The following is a 17844-nucleotide window of genomic DNA, read 5'->3' on the forward strand; positions in this document are numbered from 1 at the left end:
GGCTGGATTACAATGAAAGATAACAAGACCCACCCTTCACAATAGGTGATGCGCACAGTTTATCTGCTCCCCTCCATGCACAGTGCCTCTAGGAAGAGCATGCCCACAACACTCTCCCACAGAAGTGAACATTTCTAGACTGCAAGTTGCCTTGTGGTGCCGACAGCAGCTCAGCTAAGATGATCGCCCCAAAAATCACATACAGAAAATAGAAGAAAAAACACAACTAGAAAGAGTGGATCTGGTTAGCGAGACCTAGTGGGCTGCCCCAGTCTATGCTGTGTGGTCTCAGACATCATTCAGGAGATTCGTGAGCCTCTCTGGCGGCCGCAGCTTCTCCAGGACAGTCCTCAGAGCCCCATTCAGCCCTCTGGTCTCCACTAACCCTGGGGGCATCTACGCACTGGGGTCCAGGACAAGAGGCGGCTTGTGCAGGTTATTCACACAGGAAATATGACAGAACTGCCGACGGCTCCAATCGCTGAGATCAACTTTCTTCTGCATCTCCAGACAAGAAGCATGCAGAGCTACACTGCCACCTGGTGGCCACTCTGCAGATTGAACCATAAACACCAGCACCATAAACAGCAACTGGATTTTGCTCCGAAATTTATTTCTTTGGGAAAAAAGGAAAAATGTACAAATTTAAACCTGTATAAAGAGGACGAGGTGGCATACTGGGTCACTGAGGAGCCTCCATTACCGAGGGGACCCATCACACCCCAAACGTCTCACAGAACAAAAACATATTTACACTGTACAGTCGTATGATACATATTTACAGGGGGCTCCACTCCAAAGCTGTGGGGGAGGGGACCGCTCCTGCTGACCACTTCTGCCCCCAAAAAGGAATAGTTCATATTTAATCATCCATTCATTCCATCTCCGTGAACCGAGCAAACATGGCTTTCCTGACCGCGTCCTTGTAAGAATCTGACGTGCTGACTCCATACGAGCTTCCTTTTGCGCCCAGCCCCGCACCCCTCATCCTGACCTGCGCCTGCAAACAAACAGGACAGTTACCACCCTGAAAGAAGGCAGCACCAACTGGAGCACCTGCAGGGAATGCTCAACGCACCTGGATGGGAGCCGTGATTCCCTGACTCTTTCGGCCGAGTCCAGATCCCTCCTTCCAGCCCATGGCTTGCAGCATTTTGTTGCCGATATTACTGGTATCAATCCCGTCCTTCGTTGGCTGCTCATAGTTCCTGTGAAATGCAGAATAAATAAGTGTGGATGCGGGCGGGAGGGCCAGTCTCCGGGACACGCCGCACTTCCAGACACTTACACTACGCCGGCATCATACTGCCTCTTGCGCTTGGGCTCTGGTGGCTCCGGGATGCCGTATTTCTCCCTCCTCTCTGCTGCTCGGTCGCGGTATTTTGACTGCGTGACAGGACACCCCAATTAACATTTGCCAATAGCCCTCTGATAATGTGGCTTTGGTCACACCCCTCCCCCATCTCACACGGCTTCATAAGAAGAGTTAGGCCCGTTTCAAACTTGCGTTTTGCCTTTCCAGTTTTGAGATCCAGCAGTGAATCTAAAAACCGGAATTAAACGGATCCAATCCATTTAATGCATCTGGATGGATCCAGTTTGGCCGGATCAGTCAATGGGCGCTGGATCCACGGAACCTGCACCACCGACTCAGGGCTCAGGCACACAATCGTATTTTCTTTCTATCACTTCAATGGGTCCACAAAAACCCCAGAAGTTCCTGTGTGCATTCAGTTTCCGTATGTCCATTCCACAAAGGATAGAACATGTCCCATTATTGTCCACATTACCGACAAGGATAGGACTAGAATGCACACAATGTCATCCATATTTTTTGAGGACTGTAAAATACATACGGTCGTGTGCATGAGCCCTTACATTGATTTTCAGGCCGGAGGTGGTTTGTTCCATTTCACAGACCGGACACAACTGCAGCTTGCAGCGGTTTTATGTCCGGTCCAAAACGCAACTAAACCAGAAGGAATGCATCCTGATCAGTTTCGAGATCCTCTGTTGGATCACAAAACCGGAAATCCACAACACTCACCTCCCTCTCCCGCAGCTCCAGGGATTCCAGATCTTGATCGGAGAGCCGGGACCTTCTATACACATCAAGGTTTTGCTGTAAGAAAGTCGTGGCGTTATCACGGGACACAATGTGGAGTCGCTCAGTAAATACCAGAAGATGGAGGGAACCTGAACTCACCTTGTGCAGGTCGGACAGCTGCTGGTGTCTCGTCAGGGCATCTTTGTTTGGAAATTGCCTGCGACACAGTAAGCACGCCAGCTTCTTCCAATCGGTTAGTTTCTCCTCATCCAGCATCCCCTGCAGCCGATCGGCCTCATCTTCGTTATCACTGTCACCGCTGTACGCTGCAACCAGCGCTCTCTGCGCAAAAAAAAGGGCGTTAACAGACTGCGCAGCCCAGAGAGCAGTAAAAGGGGCCTCGCTCTCTCCTCCTCACCTTGGGCGGCCTCTCCTCCTCCGTGTTAACCAACATCATCATGTCTGGCAGAATCTGCCTCTCCAGTAACGCTCCTTGCTGCAGAGAGATGAAACCGTTTAGATTGGGGGGGGACACAGCAGCTGGAACAACCAGGAAAGCAGAACACGCACCTTCTTCTCAAACAAGGCAAATCCTGCATCCGCAGCTGCGGACTCCTTCCTCTCCTCGTCCCGGGCACTCAGGGGCTGGAAGCTGTTCTTAAAATTTTCCTTCTGCTTATTCAAGCTCTTTGCCCAACGCTCCATATCTTTAGCAATCTGAAGGTGAAAAACAAAACTTATGAGGGCCTTACAATGAGCTTATGGGTGAGGATGGCAGGGCAGTCTGGTCAGGCAGGTATACCTGCTGGGCAGTCTTGCTTTTTGGTTTTTCTTTCTTCTCCTTGCTTTCCTTGCAATTTGCTGTAGAGGATGCAGTCCCATTTGTGGGTGCTGTGCCCTGTGCTGTACCATCTACTGCAGGTAGGTACGTCTGTTTCTCACCATCCCAGTACAGGTATTGCTGGCTTGCAGAGTTGTAGTAATACTACAGAGAGAGTTATAGGAAATGTAAATGACACCGTAGATATTATGCCTCAGTTAAAGACAGGTCCTTTCAACGGAACGAACAGTACCTGAGAATTGGGATCATAGTAAAGACCAGTCTGAGGGTCATAGTAGTATCCTGACGATTCGTCATACTGGTACGTGGATGTGTCAGGAACAGCTGCCAAACACAAGGTTACAGCCCATTAGATGGAGCTCTGACTAAGGAAGTCTGGGCAGGAAAGATTCAGAACCACAGAGCACATACCATATTTCACACCCGGGATGATGGAGTTAGGAGCGGCAGAGGTTTCTTCTGTAGTGGCAGAGGATGTGGAGGCTGTGCTGGTAGTAGCGCTGGTGCCTGGCTGTGTCTAGAAAGAACAGATACCACACTGATCATGTAGGTCAGTGCCGACACTTTCTGGCTGCTGCTGCTTCATTGTCTGATCATTAGATACAGCAGAGCCCATTAAACACTGGAGCAGTCAGGGGCCACTAAGGAAGGCTGACTCCTCACTCACCGGAGACCCCGGCTGCTGGTAGAGCTGTGGACTCTGACACACTACTGCGGCAGTGCTGGCGGCTGGCGTGCTTCCTTCTGCTGAGGTAGCTGCTCCCTGCTCTGCTCCACCAGTCGGAGACGCGTACACCTGCTGATACTCCTGGGAGTACTAGGAAGACAAACAGGAGTATTATTAGTCTTAGGATGCCCTAAAGAGAGAACTCACCGACGCGAGCTATAGCTACCTGTCCATATGGTGCATAGCCCTCCTGCCCTTGCTGAGCATATCCATATTCCGCACTATCCCCGCTTTGCTGAGCCTTAAAAAAAAAAATAAAAATTATAAACTGCATCTTGCAGCAGCACAGCAGAATATACAGATCGCTCAGTGCTAGCGACAAGACCCCGGCCGACACCTACCTGTGTGGACGACCACTGAGCAGCTGCAATGGCTGTGCTCGCTACTGAGAAGGCGCTAACCCTGTTCCCATCTGGCAGTACAAGATCCCTGCAAAGCAGAAGGGACAGTATTATAACGGTATACACTGCGGCACGGGATCCACTGGAGGCTTAGTGACCTTATAAACGCTACGATCGGGCATCTATAACCTGGAGCAAAGCCACAGCCGCTAAAGTAGATCCAAGACAGCTGAAGGCAGGAAGCGACCAGAGCTGCACCATCCACGTCTCAGTCATTCCACACATTTTACTAAACGTGGCTTATGCATACATTACATAGATATCACAGTCCGTGTATTCTCTCTCATCAATAGAAGGGGTCATCCATGAAAATAAACGAAAGGACCTGCTGCGAGATTGTCAGCTCAGACACAGATGGGATTCATCCCAGAGACTTATAATTTAAAAACAGCGCACTGAAAACACTCGTTCGAGACCTTAGCGTTTATTTTCCCCATTGGGCCATCATATAAAAGTGTGTGGGATTGGGGAGGGTTGAATTATTCCGTTAATACCAGATGGTCCGTTTTCAGACGGTATAGACGCACACAAGGAGGCCCCTCACAATGTCACCTCGTTCGCACCATACAATTACATCAGTGAACCATAAAATCTGTGAAGACTAGTAGTAAATACTTCCAGCATAACCTCCAAGAGAGGTCGGGGGAAGAAAAGGAGGCCATGCACCAGGTGAAGACCCTCTCCCTACCAGAAAGAACAAACACCTTGATAAAGACCTGTCCTAGGACGCGGCAACCACCGCCACACCAGAAGATATCAGGTCTGCAATATGGAGGGAGGTGTGAAATAACGGTACAGCTAATAGACCGACACCTAATGGGATCGATGAGGCTGGCTGCAGGAATCATGCCTTGCAGGTCAGTCCCAAGCCACGGCCAGAAATCATTCTACATTAAGGGGTAGACTCGTAGGCAGCCCCCAAAGTCGTGCAGGTACAGTGCAGACAGAGGGGATGATATCCATGTGTCATGATGTGATCGGCTCCTCTAGATATAGTCACACTCACTTTCTAGCATTCTTGGCAAAATCGACTCCAATTATTTTCCCATCAATTTTGAGAGGAGGATGAAGAGTCTGGAGAATCTGCAGCAGCTGCGACGCTTCCTGTAGGAGAACAGTTGAGGCGTTATCCTCTGCGTGGCGTACAGATGCCATTTTTACAGTGAGAAAACGTAGGGTCACTTACCAGAGCGGAGGGCAGCTGGACAAAAGCAAAGCCTCGGTTTTGCTGGGTCTGCTTGTCTTTGATAAGCCGGATGTTGCTCACCACCAGTGACACATAAGGAGCCAGCGCAGCCAGGATGGAATCCACCACTGTGTGCGGCCCGATGTTACGCAGGATAATGGCTGAGGATACATAGCCACCTAATAAGGTTACACCCAGTTGTTTGTAAAGTGGGGTGACCTCTAGAGCAGACCAAGCACCCCCTTCTGCAGTCAACATTCCCATGTGATCCCCCAAATGTTGGATTTTACAGTTAAGCATTAGAAACACTTACTGTCACTGTAGTAATCGGCCGACTGCGGAGCATCTGAGGCTCCAGAAGGTGCGTCCACATCAGATTCTGGAGGAACACAAAGCAGCAGCTTTAGAGCGTGGCAGGCCTCTAGGAGCCTGCATCAGTGTGAGCGGCATCATATCAGCGTCATGAAGCTGAACAAGCATGGCACACTCACCAGTTTTGGCTGCGCCACAACGGAAGCATTTTAGTCGTCTTCGAAAGTTGTAGAGACCACACTATAAACCAGAGAGCTTTTATTTAATGCTTTCTGCTCAGTTGACGACCCCCCCCCATTCTTCAGCGCCCAATCCGGACCCTCACCTTATTACACAGCCAGTCCTCAAACTTGGGGCGGGGATTGCTGTAATGCATAGCGATGGTCTTCCCCTGGATCACCAGCTTCTTCTGCAAGAACATAAAAAAAGGGTCCAGTTATTGCCAGCATCATGACAAGCTGACGTCTATCCGGAGGGGAATGAGCTCCCGACTAAAATGGACGGCAAAGTGGGGAAGGACCACCCACTGCCAACTAAATGCTTTGCCAGCCCCCACACGAGGGGTGGATAGAGAGAAGGGATCAGAGGCGCACAGAGCTGCCGATGGAAGAAACAGAAAGAGTGGGGTGCAGGTAAAGTCAAGGGCCTGGGGGCTCCAGAAAGATGAAGGTCTTAATACTGCACGCAGTATTGCCAATCTCTGAGTATGGCATCTTAGCGAGGCTCTGTAAATACATGTGATTATCAGAGGTGGCCCCCTCATGGCCTAACCACTTCTCAAAGCCACAGGGTGAACTATGTGACTCTTCTGGCAAGGGAAGGGTTAAGATGAGGAAACCATGAACAAATACCATTGCTGTAGCAGAGGCAGCACCCCCCCACTACTCCCAACCTGGAGTCACGCTTCAATATAGGGACTGGAGAAAGGGACTTCTCCTGCGAGTTCTTGATGAACAGATGGGTTTAAAGTAGAGCTGTGAAATAGGTGGCTGATCGCGGGTCCAATTACCGGGGCGGTCACCCAGCGCCTAATCTCTCCTGCAAGCTCTTCTATAGGAAGCAGGGAGGGCTCTATCAATAACCTCTGAGCGTCCGGCTCCAGTCACATCCGTGTCCTTTGTACATACCCAACTAAGCTGAATATGACTGAGCCCACGGAGCGGCAGCCAGCGGTGCATTAGGAGCTGAGCTGCCCATGTGGAGTTATTACATGTGTCTGTCAGATGTACTCAGCAGTAACCCAGGGAGAGGGGGGACCTGCAGACATACACTGGGTGCACTCTGCCTACATTAAAGAGCTGCTCACCCACAGGACATCGAGGTGTGCACACTAAGGCAGTCAAGAGGTCAATATTTAGGAGCGGCTGCTAGAACGTGAGCGAAAACTACTATATGGCAGCCTGGTCCCCATTCTAATAACCTTAATGAAAGGTTGTGACACTTGTAAGTCATCTGCTTGGAGGTAAGTGCACACTGACGGCCAATATTCCCACAGCAGAGCTTTAATGTACACAGAGAGCTTGACCCTCATGATCACCTGGAACCTGAACGCCTCTCTCCCTTCACCCCCTCCCCCCATCCTCGCTCTGCTTTTCGATCTCGGTTACAGACATATGTCATGTGCCATTTCTCAGGAGTATTCTAGACTTGGCGAGTGAAGCAACCTGATTGGCTTCCATCCAGCTGGTAGCATCTTGCAAGTGATAAAACTCCACGAAGGCGAAACCGCGGCTTAAACCTAGAGACAGCATTCAGATATAGACGGGATACTAGTGTTAGTCACTTCCTTTTACAGAAAACACAGCTGCATCTCTCCAACTGACAAAGCCCATGGTTCTAGCAGTGCTTTATGGCATGGCCTCCATGGGTGCAGTCCTGTTACCTGTCTTATGTGGATTGCCATGAAAAGGAACCTCTAGAACTACACATTTCACCACCGGGACTGAGGGGCTAATATAAGGCAGCAGCCCACATGCTGAAGACAAAGCTGCAAGGCCGGAGGTTCTCAGCAGACATAAGGATGGTGAACAGTTCATGCGGAAGACATTATTTCCCAACACATCTACTTACCAAACCCACACAAAGAAATGGTGCAGAATATACAAAGGTCTAAACAAGAGAGGTTCCTTAGCCATGGCAAGTCCGTACCTGATGGTGCATGGGGAGTGAAGAGGGGGCTAGTCCCCAAGGGAAAGCGATCTCAAAGGGTGGGAACGCAGGACGAGTGGGAGCGCACCACGTCACGCCGGATAGAACCTCACCTGTCTTTCTCTTCATCAGCCTCACGTCCGCAGGCTGAGGGCCTTCAAAGGACTCCACCAATTCTCGAATCTAAAGAAAGGCAGTTGTGTATTATTCCAGCACAGAAGCAGTAGATCAGATCACACGTCCCCTCCTGCAATCCACGGCAGCTGGGAAGGTCCACAACACAAGCTATCCACATCCCAGACCCATAGATGTGTGTCATGACAGTGGACAGGACGATAACTCTGCGCACTCACATCACTCTCGCTAATGTTTATAGGGAGGCCTCGCAGCATGATGGTCTTGCTCTCCTTCTCATCCATATAGTAATCATTGCGATAGTCGTGGTCCATGTAGTCGCCGTCTGAATGGTAACCGTCCTCTGAGCGGTCGCTGTTCCTCCTTTCACGATCTCGCTGGAAGGAGCAGAGGTTGTTAGACGCTGCAGGACAGGGACACGTGAAGGCAGCGATGATCATGTGGCACTTACATCAGGACTGTCGTAGTCTCTGTAATCGTCGTATCGATCATCACGGTCATCCCGATATCTTTTGTACTCGTTGGAGTCTCTGCGCCGGGGTCTGGACACTCGGTCATCACGTTCATCTCTATCGAATGCTGACCCGTATCTCCCGCTCCGCTCGCTGCGACTCACACTGCAAGACACGAGTGTAAAACGACATTCGCCACCTGTAACCGTGCATCTGAGAATCCGGCACAGAACTGACCCCAGCTCCGATTCTGGGCTATGTTCTCCGACCCCACATGAAGGGCCTGGTATTAACTGCATCTACATGATAAATGCCACTTGCTGAAGTCAGAGGACCCCTTTAAGGATACTTCCCCCATAACTTATCTTTCACACAGTTTCGCTGTAGGAGACTTTTCTAGTAACCAGATTGGGATTTCTTTTTAGGGGTTCACTGTGTGGAGTAAATAACGCTCCCCCCTTGTCCCCGAGATCACAGCCAGCTGAAGGGGCACTGTTTAAAGGAGCATTCCGGTTGTTTGAAGATAGCCATCTGCCATCTTCTGAACTGCCAAAGAAATCGAGTGGCTGCACACATGCCTGACTGGCTGCTCTGTTCATATCAGGGGGGCAGCAGAAGGACCCCCACCGATCTAACCGCTCCTATTCTGTGGATAGGGCTTAACCACTTCACTTCCGGGCCATCTGCCCCCTTCGTGACCCGGCCTAATATTGCAAATCTGACCCGTGTCACTTTATGAGGTAATAGCTTTAGAACCCGGATTTACAGGCCATTCAGAGATTGTACTTCATGACAGTCAATATATTTCACCTTTATGAAAAAAAATCCCAAATTTACCAAAAATTTTGTAAAATTTGCAATTTTCAAAATTTCAATTTCTCGGCTTTTAAAACAAAGTGATACCTCATAAAACGTGTATTACTTAGCATTCCCCATATGTCTACTTTACGTTGGCATCATCGTTTTTACAACATCCCTCGGACAGGGTGGACCGTGCGCTCTCTATCGAGCCGGTCGTTAGACGCAATGATATCAATATGTCCACATAAAGCATTTGTCTCCGCATTTTCTGAACGCCATATTTTTTTGCCAATCGTCTTCTGCAGGAGGAGTTGACGTTTTTATTGGGACCATTTTTGGGTACCTAGGATTTTTAGATCATTACTTATTACACTTTATGGGGCAAGGTGACAGGTTTTTATTTACGTTTACGGGGTTAAGTCATGTGATATTTTTACAGAGCACGTTACGGACATGACAATACCCAACGCGTCTACTTTTTCTTATTTATTTCACTTTAACACAATAATAGGATTTTTGAAAAAAAAAATGTTTATGTCTCCATGTTCTGAGCGCTATAGTTATTTTGAGCGATTTTCTTATGTTTTCTCATTTTTACGGGATAAGGCGACGGTTTTATTGGTACCATTCTGTGGGACATACGCCTTTTTGATCACTTATTCTACATTCTGCGTCCCCCATAAGGTCATACACGACCTCTGGGGGACATTTAACGCCACTTTCCCCCACGATTGATTTCTCTTGTAACTGGGTTGTACCGCCTCGATCTAGACGGCAGGGACACCTGGGAACGGTCCCTCCCGTCACTGACAGCGGCCATCACTGAATGGACGCTCTAAAAACAGCCAGAGATAAACAGCCGCCCATAGGATTGTTACAGTCTATGGGTGAACATGAAGGATATGCCCCCATTGTCATATAGGTGCAGGTCCCGCCACTGGGACCTGCACCAATATCGAGAACGGAGCCCCGCACCTATAAGACAATGGGGGCATATCCGAGCGATAGCCCCCCATCTATGAGGAGACAACCCCTATAACTTGAAACCACCAGACACGCCAGCTGCCAAGCCTGAGATGTGAGACTCTAAGCAGGCAAAACTGTGACAGGAGCTGTCTGATCTCAGCAACCTCCTGACCTCCAGAAACTACAACTCCCAGAATGCTTCCTTTACTTCTATGGGAGTTAAGACATGCTAGGAGTTGTAGTTTCACAGCAGCCAAAGATGGCTGATCCCTGATGTAGAGCATTAATACCAGGCTCTTCCTAATGTATTGGGATTCTCCATATTGCCTCCTTTACTGCTTCATTCATTTCTCCAACACATTATACACAGATCATTTCCATGGTTACGACCACCCTGCAATCCAGCAATGGTGGTCATGCTATAGGAAAAAACCTCTCTGGAGGGCTCACAGGCACCAGTGCAGACACGATCTCCGTCTCCAGAGGAGCTCACGGGTTTTCCCTCTAGTATGAAAGCACGACCACCGTTAGTGGATTGCAGGGTGGCCGTACGTAACCATGGAAACTAGCCGTTTATAACGTGATGGAATGAATAAAGCAGAAAAGGAGGCAACATGGAGAAGGACAATACATTAGGAATAGCCTTGTGTTCACTTTCTCTACATAAATGCCATTTGCTGAGGTCAGAGGACCCCTTTAGGAGGTTAAACAGCTGATATTTTCTGCAGTCCTGAGACAAAACCCATGGACACATCTGCTGCACAGCGGTGCCCGTCTTACCGCTTATCGGAGCCCATGTCTGGCCTCCAGGCGTTCACACCGGATCCTCTGAAGGCTGGAATGGCTGATGAGACTGAACAGGAAAAACAAAAAGACTCCGGTCAGTTCCCAAGTCAACAGCTGCTGGACCCCCCTCACCCCTGCACAGCGCGCCCATCTACCAGCAGGGCAGCGCCCACGGTACAGACGCACACTGCCGGACCGCCTGTAACCGATCTTACAGAGCACCCCCACACCCCAGAAGACGCCGCCCCCCCCGCCTCAGAAGACGCCGCCCCCCCCGTACCCCTCCGCCTCAGAAGACGCCGCCCCCCCCCCCGTACCCCTCCGCCTCAGAAGACGCCGCCCCCCCCGTACCCCTCCGCCTCAGAAGACGCCGCCCCCCCCGTACCCCTCCGCCTCAGAAGACGCCGCCCCCCCCGTACCCCTCCGCCTCAGAAGACGCCGCCCCCCCCTGCCCCCCGTACCCCTCAGAAGACGCCGCCCCCCCTGTACCCCTCCGCCTCAGAAGACGCCGCCCCCCCTGTACCCCTCCGCCTCAGAAGACGCCGCCCCCCCTGTACCCCTCCGCCTCAGAAGACGCCGCCCCCCCTGTACCCCTCCGCCTCAGAAGACGCCGCCCCCCCTGTACCCCTCCGCCTCAGAAGACGCCGCCCCCCCTGTACCCCTCCGCCTCAGAAGACGCCGCCCCCCCTGTACCCCTCCGCCTCAGAAGACGCCGCCCCCCCTGTACCCCTCCGCCTCAGAAGACGCCGCCCCCCCTGTACCCCTCCGCCTCAGAAGACGCCGCCCCCCCTGTACCCCTCCGCCTCAGAAGACGCCGCCCCCCCTGTACCCCTCCGCCTCAGAAGACGCCGCCCCCCCTGTACCCCTCCGCCTCAGAAGACGCCGCCCCCCCTGTACCCCTCCGCCTCAGAAGACGCCGCCCCCCCTGTACCCCTCCGCCTCAGAAGACGCCGCCCCCCCTGTACCCCTCCGCCTCAGAAGACGCCGCCCCCCCTGTACCCCTCCGCCTCAGAAGACGCCGCCCCCCCTGTACCCCTCCGCCTCAGAAGACGCCGCCCCCCCTGTACCCCTCCGCCTCAGAAGACGCCGCCCCCCCTGTACCCCTCCGCCTCAGAAGACGCCGCCCCCCCTGTACCCCTCCGCCTCAGAAGACGCCGCCCCCCCTGTACCCCTCCGCCTCAGAAGACGCCGCCCCCCCCTGTACCCCTCCGCCTCAGAAGACGCCGCCCCCCCTGTACCCCTCCGCCTCAGAAGACGCCGCCCCCCCTGTACCCCTCCGCCTCAGAAGACGCTGCCCCCCTGTACCCCTCCGCCTCAGAAAACGCCGCCCCCCGTACCCCTCAGAAGACGCAGCCCCCCCTGTACCCCTCCGCCTCAGAAGACGCTGCCCCCCTGTACCCCTCCGCCTCAGAAAACGCCGCCCCCCGTACCCCTCCGCCTCAGAAGACGCTGCCCCCCCTACCCCTCCGCCTCAGAAGACGCTGCCCCCCCGTACCCCTCCGCCTCAGAAGACGCTGCCCCCCCCGTACCCCTCCGCCTCAGAAGACGCCGCCCCCCCTGTACCCCTCCGCCTCAGAAGACGCCGCCCCCCCTGTACCCCTCCGCCTCAGAAGACGCCGCCCCCCCCTGTACCCCTCCGCCTCAGAAGACGCCGCCCCCCCCTGTACCCCTCCGCCTCAGAAGACGCCGCCCCCCCTGTACCCCTCCGCCTCAGAAGACGCCGCCCCCCCTGTACCCCTCCGCCTCAGAAGACGCTGCCCCCCTGTACCCCTCCGCCTCAGAAAACGCCGCCCCCCGTACCCCTCAGAAGACGCAGCCCCCCCTGTACCCCTCCGCCTCAGAAGACGCTGCCCCCCTGTACCCCTCCGCCTCAGAAAACGCCGCCCCCCGTACCCCTCCGCCTCAGAAGACGCTGCCCCCCCCTACCCCTCCGCCTCAGAAGACGCTGCCCCCCCGTACCCCTCCGCCTCAGAAGACGCTGCCCCCCCCGTACCCCTCCGCCTCAGAAAACGCCGCCCCTGTACCCCTCCGCCTCAGAAGACGCTGCCCCCCCTGTACCCCTCCGCCTCAGAAGACGCTGCCCCCCCTGTACCCGTCCGCCTCAGAAAACGCCGCCCCTGTACCCGTCCGCCTCAGAAGACGCTGCCCCCCCTGTACCCCTCCGCCTCAGAAGACGCCGCCCCCCCGGTACCCCTCCGCCTCAGAAGACGCTGCCCCCCCCCTGTACCCCTCCGCCTCAGAAGACGCTGCCCCCCGCACCCCTCCGCTGCCCCCCGCTCTTTTCCTTCCCGGCCTCGCACTCACCGTCAGGCCGCCACTCTGGCGCAGCGTCTTCTCACTTCTCACAGTCAGCACGAAATGGCGGCAGTTCCACCCGTCTCCTGCCCAGAATGCATCGCGCACAGCTCAGCGCCTGGAAGCTTCCACGCCGGATGCGCATGCGCCTCTTCTCCCAGCGAATAGCGGCGAAGCCGCGTGTCCGCCGCGGGGACTTGTGGGAGATGTAGTCTTCTGTGGTGTGATGGCGCCCGGGCCCTCATCACAGCAGGGGCCACTGGCTGATAGAACCTAAAGGTCCGACGCATCTGTAATATGAGATTATCACGAACCCCGGGCCTTGCTCCTGATACCTCAGCTGCTGCAGCACCTCTCCAGTGGCCCGTCACCATGGAGATGTCGCTCGGGGAGCCTGACAGCTTTCACAGGCACCCATACATTGTAACAAACCTCCAGCTGTGTGAACAGGACTATGGCCGGGTGGTTTCTGTTCACTGACAGCAAGCTGACATTTGGGGTCCTCTCACTTCAGGGCTCTTCCTAATGTATTGTCATTCTCCATCACTTTATACACTGCTCGTTTCCATGGTTACGGCCACCCTGCAATCCATCAGTAGTGGTCGCGCTTGCACCCTATGCACGCCCCCCATCCTGGCCTTCCTCTAGTCTGGAAGCACAACCACCACTGATGGGTTGCAGGGTGGTCGTAACCATGGAAACGAGCCGTGTATAATGTGATGGAAAGATGAATCCAGGCAGCAAAGGAAGCGACACAGAGATTCCCAATACATTAGGCAGAGCCGGGGATCGACTGTGTCTACATGATAAATGCTGGAGGGCGAAGCAGTAATACAGTCCTGATGGGGGTCAGGGGGTCCGCAGAGCGTCTACTGAGGGGAAGAGGCCCTTATTATGGGGGAACTCCGCAGATATAGACTGCACCATATTGGACTCGGTTCTGACCGACAGACCCGCAGGTCGGGGACACCGCGAAGTCCAACCCCCGATTGTCCTTCACAAGAGAGGGAGGTTCAGAGACCATTAGAGTCAATAACTGGGACCTCGGGAATAGGAAGGCGGCGAAACCGTGAGAGGTAAAAACCGTATGGCGATAAAAAAGAGGAACAAGGAAAACCAAAGAGGATGAATAGGAAGCGAAAAAGGACAAAAATCACTAGAACAGGAGGGGAACGAGGGAGCGACTATGAGGCCAAACTAGAGACGAGAGAGAAGCTAACCCTAAAGCGTCCTTCAGTTATACCCATGGCAGGAAGTATAGATCTGAGGGTGGCGGCCCAGGGCTGTGCAAGGGGTTTTTGCCACCCTAGGCAAAAGCTAATTTTGCTGCCCCATTGACCATGCCCTTTGACCAGCCCCTTTTTTGTCAGCCAGCCCTCAGAACCCCCATCAGACCTCAGATCAGCCCAAAGACCCCCATCAAAACTTAAATCATCGCGGCAAGCAGATCTAACTGCATACTACAATACTTACCTAGAACGCTGCGGCTCCTCTTCCTGGCGCTCCCGTCTTCCCGCCGGCGCTGCACTGTCACCTGACTATGTTCCGACACTGTACGCGCTCAGGAGGATAGTGCAGCGCCGGGGCCGCCACCGCCAGGGAGCTGAGACAATCTAAGTTTGAAGGGGTGGGGCTGGCTGCGCTGCACAGGCGTGCGTGTTGGGTCCGGACCGGGATCACCCCACCAGACACGTGGTGCTGCCCGCACCCCTCTCGCAACACCGCTGTGTTGTACTGTGACTTCTATTGCGGCCAGACTCCAGAGCGCTGGCGCCCCCAGCAACAGTGCGCTCTACGCTGTGACCTACTGTGCTTATGCGTGGCGCCGGCCCTGGTGTCGGCCTCTACAGAGTGAATGAGGGGGGAGTCGCAGAGAGCGGCGAGGAGAAAGCAAAGCTGTTACATATTTATTTCTCCAATGTATTCACTGAGGAAAATAAACTGTCAGATGAAATGCAGAATGTAAAAGTAAATTCCCCATTACAAGTGTCCTGTCTGACCCAGGAAGAAGTACAGCAGCGACTTAAAAAGATTAAAATAGACAAATCGCCAGGACCAGATGGCTTACACCCCCGTATCCTAAGGGAATTAAGTAATGTCATAGCCAGACCCTTATTTCTGATATTTGCAGACTCTATACTGACAGGGAATGTCCCACAGGATTGGCGGAAATCTCAGCGGAAATAAGCAAATAGCGCCATATCAGCATGGCATCATGAGGGATCGGTCATGTCAAACTAAGGGTACTTTCACACTAGCGGCAGGACAGATCCGACAGGTTGTTTACCCTGTCGGATCTGTCCTACCGCTATTTCGCCGTGCTGCCGGACCGCCGCTACGTCCTCATTGAGAATAATGGGGACGGGGGTGGAGCTTTGGCGCAGTTCGGAGTGAGAGGCCGCCGGACTAAAAAAGTCGGACATACCGTACTTATAGTCCAGCGGTCTTTCACCGTGCTGCGCCGTAGCTCCGCCCCCGTCCCCATTAGTCAATGGGGACAGAGCGGCGAAATAGCGGCAGGACGGGTCCGACAGGGTGAACAGCCTGTCGGATCTGTCCTGCCGCTAGTGTAAAAGTAGCCTAATTTAATTTTCTATGAGGAGGTCAGTTCTAGACTTGACCGCGGCGAATCAATGGATGTCGTGTATCTGGACTTCTCCGAAGCATCTGACACTGTACCACATAGAAGGTTAGTATATAAGATGAGAATGCTCGGACTGGGAGAAAACGTCTGTATGTGGGTAAGTAACTGGCTGAGGGATAGAAAACAGAGGGGGGTATTAACGGTACATACTCAGATTGGGTCACTGTCCCTAGTGGGGTACCTCAGGGGTCAGTACTGGAGGGGTCACTGTCACTAGTGGGGTACCACAGGGGTCAGTACTGGAGGGGTCAGTGTCACTAGTGGGGTACCTCAGGGGTCAGCACTGGAGGGGTCACTGTTACTAGTGGGGTACCTCAGGGGTCAGTACTGGAGGGGTCACTGTTACTAGTGGGGTACCTCAGGGGTCAGTACTGGAGGGGTCACTGTTACTAGTGGGGTACCTCAGGGGTCAGTACTGGAGGGGTCACTGTCACTAGTGGGGTACCTAAGGGGTCAGTACTGGAGGGGTCACTGTCACTAGTGGGGTACCTACGGGTCAGTACTGGAGGGGTCACTGTCACTAGTGGGGTACCTCAGAGGTCAGTACTGGAGGGGTCACTGTCACTAGTGGGTACCTCAGGGGTCAGTACTGGAGGGGTCACTGTCACTAGTGGGGTACCTCAGGGGTCAGTACTGGAGGGGTCACTGTCACTAGTGGGGTACCTCAGGGGTCAGTACTGGAGGGGTCACTAGTGGGGTACCTCAGGGGTCAGTACTGGAGGGGTCACTGTCACTAGTGGGGTACCTCAGGGGTCAGTACTGGAGGGGTCACTGTCACTAGTGGGGTACCAGGGGTCAGTACTGGAGGGGTCACTGTCACTAGTGGGGTACCTCAGGGGTCAGTACTGGAGGGGTCACTGTCACTAGTGGGGTACCTCAGGGGTCAGTACGGGGGTCACTAGTGGGGTACCTCAGGGGTCAGTACTGGAGGGGTCACTGTCACTAGTGGGGTACCTCAGGGGTCAGTACTGGAGGGGTCACTGTCACTAGTGGTAGTAGGGGGTCACTGTCTACTCAGTGGAGTACCACAGGGGTCAGTACTGCGAGGGGTCACTGTCACTAGTGGAGTACCTCAGGGGTCAGTATTGGAGGGGTCACTGTCACTAGTGGGGTACCTCAGGGGTCAGTACTGGGACTGGGGTCACTGTCACTAGTGGGGTACCTCAGGGTCAGTACTAGAGGGGTCACTGTCACTATGGGTACCACAGGGGTAAGTACTGGAGGGGTCACTGTCACTAGTGGGTACCTCAGGGGTCATACTGAGGGGTCACTGTCACTAATGGGGTACCACAGGGGTAAGACTGGAGGGGTCACTGTCACTAGTGGGGTACCTCAGGGTCAATACTAGGAGGGGTCACTGTCACTAGATGGGGTACCTCAGGGGTCAGTACTGGAGGGGTCACTGTACTAGTGGGGTACCTCCAGGGGTCAGTACTGGAGGGGTCACTGTCACTAAGTGGGGTACCTCAGGGGTCAGTACTGGAGGGTCACTGTCACTAGTGGGGTACCTCAGGGGTCAGTACTGGAGGGGTCACTGTCCTAGTGGGGTACCTCAGGGGTCAGTACTGGAGGGGTCACTGTCACTAGTGGGGTACCTCAGGGGTCAGTACTGGAGGGGTCACTGTCACTAGTGGAGTACCCTCAGGGGTCAGTACTGGAGGGGTCACTGTCACTAGTGGGTACCTCAGGGGTCAGTACTGGAGGGGTCACTGTCACTAGTGGGGTACCTCAGGGGTCAGTACTAGGAGGGGTCACTGTCACTAGTGGGGTACCATCAGGGGTCAAGTACTGGAGGGGTCACTGTCACTAAGTGGGGTACCATCAGGGGTCAAGTACTGGAGGGTCACTGTCACTAGTGGGGTACCTCAGGGGTCAAGTACTGGAGGGTCACTGTCACTAGTGGGGTACCTCAGGGGTCAGTACTGGAGGGGTCACTGTCACTAGTGGGGTACCTCAGGGGTCAGTACTGGAGGGGTCACTGTCACTAGTAGGGTACCTACAGGGGTCAGTACTGGAGGGGTCACTGTCACTAGTGGGGTACCTCAGGGGTCAGTACTGGAGGGGTCACTGTCACTAGTGGGTACCTCAGGGGTCAGTACTGGA

General features: G+C 53.9%; 1 protein-coding gene across 2 annotated transcripts; it reads right to left on the reverse strand.

The window, feature by feature from the left end:
• Positions 1–592: 592 nt before the first annotated feature.
• On the reverse strand, positions 593–13240 carry LOC122922651 (RNA-binding protein 5). Of its 2 annotated transcripts, none has more exons than XM_044273337.1 (24): positions 13107–13240; positions 10797–10869; positions 8249–8414; positions 8016–8174; positions 7776–7845; positions 7179–7252; positions 5840–5923; positions 5694–5754; positions 5516–5581; positions 5203–5363; positions 5023–5120; positions 3957–4044; positions 3782–3856; positions 3556–3705; positions 3300–3405; positions 3121–3212; positions 2850–3032; positions 2618–2764; positions 2466–2543; positions 2207–2389; positions 2048–2122; positions 1289–1386; positions 1079–1208; positions 593–1000 (listed from the first exon to the last, which is right to left on the reverse strand). In XM_044273337.1, the coding sequence occupies exons 2-24, from the start codon at positions 10811–10813 to the stop codon at positions 875–877; spliced, it is 2487 nt and encodes an 828-aa protein (XP_044129272.1). In that variant the 5' UTR covers positions 10814–10869; positions 13107–13240; the 3' UTR covers positions 593–874. The 2 variants fall into 2 exon arrangements, with proteins under 2 accessions (XP_044129272.1, XP_044129271.1); XM_044273336.1 differs by having other exon boundaries at positions 5203–5381.
• Positions 13241–17844: the final 4604 nt, after the last annotated feature.

Source organism: Bufo gargarizans, unplaced genomic scaffold (genome assembly GCF_014858855.1).
Source record: "Bufo gargarizans isolate SCDJY-AF-19 unplaced genomic scaffold, ASM1485885v1 fragScaff_scaffold_587_pilon, whole genome shotgun sequence".
Lineage (NCBI taxonomy): Eukaryota > Metazoa > Chordata > Amphibia > Anura > Bufonidae > Bufo > Bufo gargarizans.